Source organism: Cryptomeria japonica, chromosome 2 (genome assembly GCF_030272615.1).
Source record: "Cryptomeria japonica chromosome 2, Sugi_1.0, whole genome shotgun sequence".
In the NCBI taxonomy this organism is placed as follows: Eukaryota; Viridiplantae; Streptophyta; class Pinopsida; order Cupressales; family Cupressaceae; genus Cryptomeria; species Cryptomeria japonica.
Window position 1 is genome coordinate 23,839,437 of NC_081406.1, and position 9,180 is coordinate 23,848,616.

General features: G+C 31.1%; 1 protein-coding gene across 1 annotated transcript; it reads right to left on the reverse strand.

The window, feature by feature from the left end:
* Positions 1-7,500: 7,500 nt before the first annotated feature.
* LOC131048524 (uncharacterized) lies at positions 7,501-8,503 on the reverse strand. The gene has a single exon (XM_057982494.2). The coding sequence runs from the start codon at positions 8,264-8,266 to the stop codon at positions 7,748-7,750; it is 519 nt and encodes a 172-aa protein (XP_057838477.1). The 5' UTR covers positions 8,267-8,503; the 3' UTR covers positions 7,501-7,747.
* Positions 8,504-9,180: the final 677 nt, after the last annotated feature.

The following is a 9,180-nucleotide window of genomic DNA, read 5'->3' on the forward strand; positions in this document are numbered from 1 at the left end:
ATTGAAAGAATATAACCTAGTGGAAAACAATTCTTTGAATCATGAAACTGTTTAACCTCACATCTTGCACCATGGGAATGTTGGATATGTGGATATATCATATTACAAAATCTATCTATAAACTGAATGTAGGGCAATTCACTCTCTTTCAATATAATATTTTTGGATTCAGTTCCTGACTTACTTTGGTATGTCTCATATTCAAATCTCTTTCATATAACTAGTGCATGAATATCAATATTCTTAGTTTGCAACACAAACTTACTCAAAACTCTCCAATCATTGCATTCACCTTTTATACATTGTATTTTGAACTTATCTGAATCTTCTAATTTATCACATAAAATAGACTTCATAAATTGTGTTGTACATGTAGGAATGACTAGATTTGGATTAATTGTTGCCATGAACTTCTTATATGATTGCAAGTGTAGATGAAATTCAACATGATTTCGACAACAAATTTCACATACCTTATTTATGTGTAGAAAGAAAGGACGCAATCTCTCAAACATCCTTTGGCAAATCTTTACATCTGAAAAATTCTTGCTTGAATGCTTCAAACAATTCACTTTGTGTTGTATCTAAGAAATGTTTTGGATGTGTAATTTTTTTACTATCTTCATCTATCATCTGTATAGTGTCCCTTCTATTGGAAGAAACACGAGATTGGTTGGTCCAATAATCAATGACCTGTCTTTTTACATCTTCAAAAATTATGTCTTTTCTAGGAACCCTACAGATATTTATCCAATTCCTTTCAATGTTTTCATCCAATATATTTCTCTTCCTAATGTATCTTTGAATAGTTCTTTTAGATACATGCATTAATTGAGAAATTACATTAACTTGATTTCTACGAGTCAATTTCTTACTAGTAATCATAGTCATCGATGCTCTACGTGTAGCACTTAAATCAACACCTCGACGTGTGTTGTCAATACAATTCAATGCTTCTTGTAAATTTTCAATTATAGTTTCTTTTACTAATGTATTAGGAGAACTTTTCTTATTACCAACACCCAACAACTCCAAAATAGGGTTCATTTCCCTTTTTCTAAATAACTTAGCAAATAATTGTGCTCTTCCAATAATAGACTTATTTTTAAAATAAACATCCCACAATTTCTTACAATGCAATTTTAATGCGCTTTCAGATATTATATCTTCAGATGGAATTTTATTGAAAAAACTATCTTCATCCATTTCCATCAAATTTTCCATACCAGGAAAAAAAATCATCTCGTACTAGAGTAGATGTTTCTTGAACATCAACGGATTTTTGCTGACTACGTTTTGTTTGACCTTTCACCTTATTGTCCCTTTTACGATCATACAACCTTGATCTAGTCCTCTTATTCCCCATTGCAAAAAATATTCAGATCTTCAAAATTTTGTGCTTTGAACCTAAAAACAAAAACATGCAAATGTACCATATATAAGAAAAAACATATTTGTGCGCACCTTTCAAGTTATTTTAAATTTTAGAAGTTATCTATATACATATACATACTTATCAGAACAATGTTAGAATTAAATATATAAATCTAGACTTCATTTGTAAACTATGAAAGTTAAAAAAGTTATATAGTTACTTTTCTTTGTTCTTAACAAAAAAATTATAATTAATGAAATGTAAATTTAATTTTGCATTCTTAAACTTTATACATTGAACAAATGAAACATGTGTAAATTTTCATCCATTTAGATGATTTGACTTGAACCTTTTAAAATTTAGAAAATAAAAAAATAACATTCAAGAAATAAGACCTAGTTTCTACCAAACATAAGATAAAGAGTAAGAAATTAAGTCTAGTTAGATTCTACATTTGACTATGCAACATATACATATGAACGTGATTTAATAACATTAATTGCTTGAAATCTAAAGTAGCTAATATATAGAGAATTTGAGTCAAGTATTAGTTTCAAAAAATTTATAATTAAGTAATAAATAGTGTTGAATATACTCAATTTCATTAGTGTTTAATATATATATTTTACAAAATCACTATTTAGTTCATTTAAGTATGTAAATAAGAATGTTCATCTACGCATATATATATGAACACGTATAAATGAATCCATACACGTAAAAAAAATGGATAAATGCATACATATAAAAAATAAAAACATATGGAATCCATGTACACGTAAATAAAAGATTCAAGATAAGATACACATGATTGAATCCACAATTAACATTTAATATAAAAAAAATTGAAAAAATAAAGTGTACTATAATATACTTGAAAATAAATGATTGAATCCACAATTAATGATTAATGAAATAAAGTTTAATTAAATCTAAAAAAATATAAATAGTTTTCAAAAAATCTTCAAATATTTGTGTATGCGGGAAAAGTGGGCTGATAAAACTCAATATGTGAAAATATTGCTAAATACTTGTCCACACACACACAGGACTTCTTGGTGCAAACTATGGAGTAACAAAGTATTACTCAGCTTCCCAAGGTGGGTCCCATGGTTCTCTATCTTACAATGTCCCTCAAACCAATGTTTTTGCTCTCAGATCACTAAGCAAAATGGTTCAGGGATGGCAAATGCAAGAACGAGGGATGCTTTGATGGATTTTAGTATGAAATGGATTCTAAGCTATGCATGATCTTAGAAATGCAATAAACTAGATGATAAGATGACAAGATTAGTATAAATACTATCCTAACATGATATATTAGTCTATGATTGAGCTAAATGATAAAGAAATTATTCTAAACATGCATATTTAGACTAATTTCTATTCCAAAGAGAGGCTAAAATGATGAACATAAAAATGATATGAAAGCTTGAATGTATTTGAGCATAAGTGTGATACTACAAATTTGAAGGATTATTTAAAATGGAGGAATGAGAGCTCTATTTATAGCAAAAACAGGGCAATGGATGGTCAGGATTGAAAGAGTTGATCAAGGGTTGAGTTTGAAAGTTGGGGATCCATGTTTGCAATTTGCACCAATGAAATGGTGACAAGTGTCAACATAAGACTGGGTTGAGAGAAGGGGTTGGAGGCATTAAATGCCTTAGAAGACCTTATGGTTATCTAGAGATAAGGGTTAAGCTTAAGTTAGGATTACCCAATGGATTAAGAGTTAATCCAAGGATAAACCTTTGTGCAAATGATTAAGAGATAATCATGGTCAAAGCATTAAAGGCCTGATGAGACCTTTGGGTTGGGTGAAGGTTGAGTTAAAACAAATTCTTTAACCATGTAAGAGGGTTTGAGTTAACCATTAATGGTTATTGAAGACTTTGGGGAATTAAGTGGTTGAAGGCTTGAAGCCTTTAATGGTTATCAAAGACTTTGAGGAATTAAGTGGTTGAAGGTTGGAAGCCTCTAATGGTTATCAAAGACTTTGAGGGTTTGAGAAGTGACCTCCCCTTGTTTAGGGATGTGACAAAGTTTAGAAGATGGGTTAGGCTAATTAGAAGCGATTAGAAGAGTCTAGAAGGGATTAGAAAGGGGTTTAGGAAGGCAAGTGGGAGATGTAGGATTTTGCAAGTGGATGGAGGGATAATAGGATTTAATTGATTTAAATGATTTAATTCAATTTGGTTGCAATTTGGGGAAATTAAATAAATTAGATTTATTCAATTTAGGATAACTATTTAATTAAATTTGAATTTAATTAAAAGTGGATAGGGGGGATTTAATTGAATAAAATGATTTATTCATTAAATGGATATAGTGAATTTAATTTAAATAAATTGAGTAATTTACTTAATTAAATAGAGGAATGTGGGTTATTTAATTAAATTGGATTTAATTAAATAGAGAAATGAACATAAAATATTCATTTAGGAATATGGTCATTTTTATACGTCTACAATTTGTATATATTTGAACATAATTGAAAAAATAATTTAAAATAACATAATTGAAAATAAATGATTGAAGCGTAATTAATGAATAATAAAATAAAGTTTTAAAAAATCTATAAAAAAAATAATTTTTCAAAAAACATCCAATATTGTAAATTAAGCATAATTGAAAAAAATAATTTAAAATAACATACTTGGAAAGGGTAGACGCCTTTGAAAAAAAAAATCAAAATCTTCACCCCTTTATAAAATTAGAAATAATCGCCCCTTTATAATCTTCCTCCTCGATAAAAAATGCTACTTTATTTCAAAAAAAAAAATGATATTATTCAAAAATACTTCTATTATTTTCACACTTGATTAAAATTGATTTTTTTATTCCAAAAAAACATTATTTTATATGGGGTTGAAGCGTACGACTAGTCGTGTCGGCCTCCATAGTTCCGACCGAAAGTGTTCCGTCTGAAAATAGTTCCGATCGGAACCCTTCCGGCTAAAACGTTTCTGATCAGAACGCTTCCGACCAGAACTATCTATGTGGAATGCCAAGTGGCAGCCAAATCAACAAAAATGTTGATTTTCTGAAACTTGTGACTTCTGCAAAAAAAAATCAATAAGTAAATTAAATTTATTAAAAAAAACAAAAAATACCCTTTTGTAGAGATCGAATTCTTGATTCTACTCATATAATTTTTATAATGTTTTGATTATATTTAATATATAAAAAATTAAAAATACTACAAGTAGGTATTCTTTTGTTGGATAAGAGTGGTTTGAAAAAAATATATATATCGAATAACTTTAAAAAAAAAAAATTAAAAATATGGTTCATTAGAGGAGAGAGTTTTCTCCAAAAGGGTATTTTTCGTTTTTTGATTATCATAAATTGAATAGACAAATTATGGTGGGGGACAAAAACTGTCAAATTCTGGTATATTTGACTTCCAAATGTTATAACAAAGAAAATATACATCAATTTTTTTTTAATTTTTAATGATACACTATATAGTCATCTATAATGGATATCAAAATCGGAAAAAAATAAGTTGATTTACATTTTCTTTTGTGGTGGGAACTAACCCCCAGTTTTTCGAAGTTTTTCATCAATAAAAAAATAGACTTTATAGTTAAAAAAAAACATATTAATTATTGACAAAAAAATTCAAAAAATAGTATGACTTAAACTTCATCAAATTTTATTCATTTCATCAGTTTACATCAGTTAACCTTTTTCTTTGTAAAAATGTGACACAGGTTTGTACTTTTACCCATGATGAATTATGACATTTTATGACATGTAAAACCTAAAAGTATGAGGAGTTATTTTAAGGTGTCTTAGGCTTTATTATATCTCATGTAGTGCCTATTTTGAGATAGAATATAAAGTGCCAAGTTGGATGTTCATATTAAGTGGATCAAATTGTAGGTAACAAGTGAATTAATACTTTACTATTTTTAATAGTTGATGAGGAATCTTCAAAGGTGGTATTACAATTTGTGCTCGATTTGGAAATCACCTTTGTGGAATTTTGTAACATGGTTTTGAAAAGCATTTATGGTTTTCCAGATTGTTCATTGGTTTACAAAATTGATACTTCAAGAGGTCATTTCATAAGTAACTATAAAGAGCATGGCAAAAGTTTTCAATTGAGGGTGCCTTTTATACCGATACTCTTCAAATACTTGTAACTTTGTACTTGTCTAGGTGGGCTTTCTTTATTTTTAAACAAATATTGACTTAAAGCTGAAAAATTAAAATTACAAAAATCACTAAGAAAATGTTCAAATTTTTAAGTTATATTTGATTCTAAGATGAATTGACAAATTGATTTAATCATGAAAATTTTATTTTAAATTATTTTTTAATTTAAATATTGTTATTTAAAAATAAAGATATAAACATTTATATAATTTAATTATTTTTATTGAATAAAAGTTAAGCTTAAAATAGTTATTAATTATATGCTTTCAACTTGGGTGGTTATCAAGTCTGAAGGGTTGAGCTTAATTGGTTAAAACACTAGGTTCTCACTATGGAGACCCAAGTTCAATTCCCAATAAGAACATCAAAAAAGAGAAATAGAGGTTTCAAAGTGGGGATCCTTAGTTCAATAAATCTCTCTTTTTATTAAATAATTAATTACAAATAAGATTTGATCAGTTTTTAAAAAATCATGGAACATCCATTCTTAAAAAATAAAAGAAAGTTAAACAGATCGAAAATAAACAATCAACAATCTAGAAAAGAAATCCTCCTAACCTTATTCACATGGCATAAACACCTTTCCCTCCAGATTGTGCATGCTTTAAGTGTCAGGGGTAATGTTGGACTCTATTATACCAATAGAAAACCACACAGAACATCAAATATTAAAAATGATTTATTTACAAGGAATGAGTAGGCAGAACAAACACGCCAACAAGAATCATGAATGCAAAATGACATTGTAATCAGCGTTAGAAGAACGTTGAAGTTTATGCTGTCTTTATGTCGAGAGGCATCTACAATGACATCAAAATGTCCGTAAACAAAAATCCATTTTTGGAATAATTTGACATGCAAATGACGGGTAAATGCATGAAACATTCCATGTTTCAGCGAACCCTTGCCACTTGTCTCCAGCTAGATTCACAACTTTTTGCATGTAGAACTTTAATGGATTTGTATTCTTGGTGTTTAGTATTTTAGAGGACACAAATGATTCTCTTCTATTATAAGATATCTCTCGGCATATTTTACATATATTTTTTAAATATAGATATACTAGTAGGGAGAACAATTATATGAATATTTATGATATAAAAGTTGAAATCACTCCACTCTGATTTCAATCTCTTCAAATTCGGATTACCAAATAAGAATGTTGATGTCTTTCTTATATTTATTCAATTATAGTCACTATTGAATCAATCAAGATTTTACAGTCAGTAACCAATGAACAAAATGATATCGATATCAGTATGACTACTTTAATGAATGGCCATACACCTCCGTATTAACCTTCAGAATTGATGCTCTAATGAACTACTTTAATGAATAGCCAACAAGAACACCAAACCTTGTCAAAGAGGCAGAAGAAGAAGAAGAAGAAGAATACCAAACCTTATCAAAACGGTAAATTCTCACCAAAAATTTACTGATCTTAATTCCAAACTCAACAGATTTCTTTCAGATTGATCCTACCCCAGCTTAACAGATTTCTTTCAGATTGATCCTACCCCAACTTTCACTAATACTCCTAATTATACCACAAAAAGTGCTCTGATTGAATTCCCACCAGATATGCTGGCAGATCCAGCCAAAACCTGTATAATGCAACAAATGCCCATTACGAATGCAGTCTGAACAACATTCAAACTCAATTTGAGCACAAAAATGTTTATCCAGAGATGGAATGCAGACTAAACAACATTCAAACTCAAATTTGAACACAAAAATGTTTATCCAGAGATGGAATGCAGACTAAACAACATTCAAACTCAAATTTGAACACAAAAATGTTTATCCAGAGATGGAATGCAGACTAAACAACATTCAAACTCAAATTTGAACACAAAAATGTTTATCCAGAGATGGAATGCAGGCTGAACACCATTCAAACTTAAATTTAAACAGAAAAGAGTTATCCAGAGACAAAAACAGGTACAAAATCTGCTCAATTGAGAAAAGCAATCCCGTCAATAACATTTCCACTATGTACATCTTGCACGAGTCTTAAAAAGGGCCTAAGCAAGAAATTCAGAAACCCTTATCCAAGACAACAAATAGATATGGCACGACCCTGCCATTAACCACAACTACACCACACCAGATAAAATACAACAAAAATCAATGCAGAGGAAGATCGCTTAGCAAGACTCGACCTCTTAAAAATAATTTGCACAATAGAAAGAGGAAAAGGCATGCTTAACGAGCAAACCCTGTTTCCTGGATAGTATGAAGGCGGGGCTGCCATGATCTGGACTTAGCGAGCAAATGCTCCTTAAAAGCCATCTGCAACTCCGAATTGTCGCAACTCTTCATCAATTTCTCAGACAGGTGACAATTACCTGCACTCAAATGACCCAAGTTCGAATCCCCGTGACTTCCCTGCACATGCTTGGAGCCCTCTTTTTTGGCAGCAGCCACCAATCTGGCAGCTAGGGCGGCCAAATTCTGTGGGGAAAGGTCCGAATCGAGAATCGAGATGGGCAGCACAAAGTAAATGTCGCCCAGCCGGAGATCCTCCTCTGCGGGAAGAAGGCGGCCGTTCTTAATGGCGTATAAATCCCGGGAAAAGCAGAGAAAATGCCGGGGATGATTTTGCAGGACCTGTTTTACCTTCACCGCTGTCGAAAATTCCTCCACCTGACCGCTCATGTCCACAATCCGAACACGCTGCGGGCACACTTCCGAAAATCTCTTGCATGAGGCTCTCTGTCCCATTCTTTTACTCCAATGCAGATTTTTTTTGTTCTTGAAACCTTAGAAACCCTTCTGCCCAGTGAAATAATGGCGAGGATATATAAAACAGAAAAGAAATGCCTGGACTTTCGAGACTGAATAGTAATTACACAGAAAAGAAGAATTGGAAACCTTGAATGATTATTGAGAAGCTGTGTGCCGGAATTTGATGATGATATACAAGAGGCGGTGGGGTGGGTTTTCTGTGGGGTGGGTTTTCTGTTGGCTCTCTTTACTTGAATTACGATGGGCGAGCCGCAGCTTAGGATAGGAAAAATCCGAGTCAGCAGCTTCTGACAATTTAGGAAAACGTCCCGTGTCAAGCACGTGGATAAGATAAACATAACGATTAGGGGATAATGGAATGGAAGTTAGCCCTTGGTTCTATGGATGGGATACCTTTAGAGCCTTTTTCAAGAGTCGTTTATAGATTGAGTTTAGAGGGTAGAAGTAATAGTCATAACCTTTTGACTTTGTGTATCTTGATGATGAATCACTTCCAAATGTTATGAAAATCTATAAAACTATAATATATTCAAAATGTGTATATTAACTTTTATCTTGAAGGTTAATATTATTACTTAATTCATTATGTTTAGGATTTTTCAAATAAGGTGTTTAGCAATTGTGATGTGCTATTGAGTTTTGAAGTTAAAGGTTTCTTTGATGGGATGTGCTTTCTAGGTGTCATGCCTCTCATGACCCCCTCACCCTTCTTCTATGAAACTAGCACTTCCAACCCTTATCATGTTAGCACATGTTGGGTAGTCAAGTTTTTCGAATGGATCTTAACTATCGATTTTTGTTTCTCTTGTTTTGTGTTCTTTTTAATATTTGGTACCTCTATATATTTATTGAGAGAAACAACTTTTGCTTTTGTTGCAATATTAACATCA

Coding starts and splice junctions, on each gene's coding strand:
- LOC131048524 (XM_057982494.2), bottom strand. CDS start 8,266: ATGGGACAGAGAGCCTCATGCAAGAGATTTTCGGAAGTGTGCCCGCAG.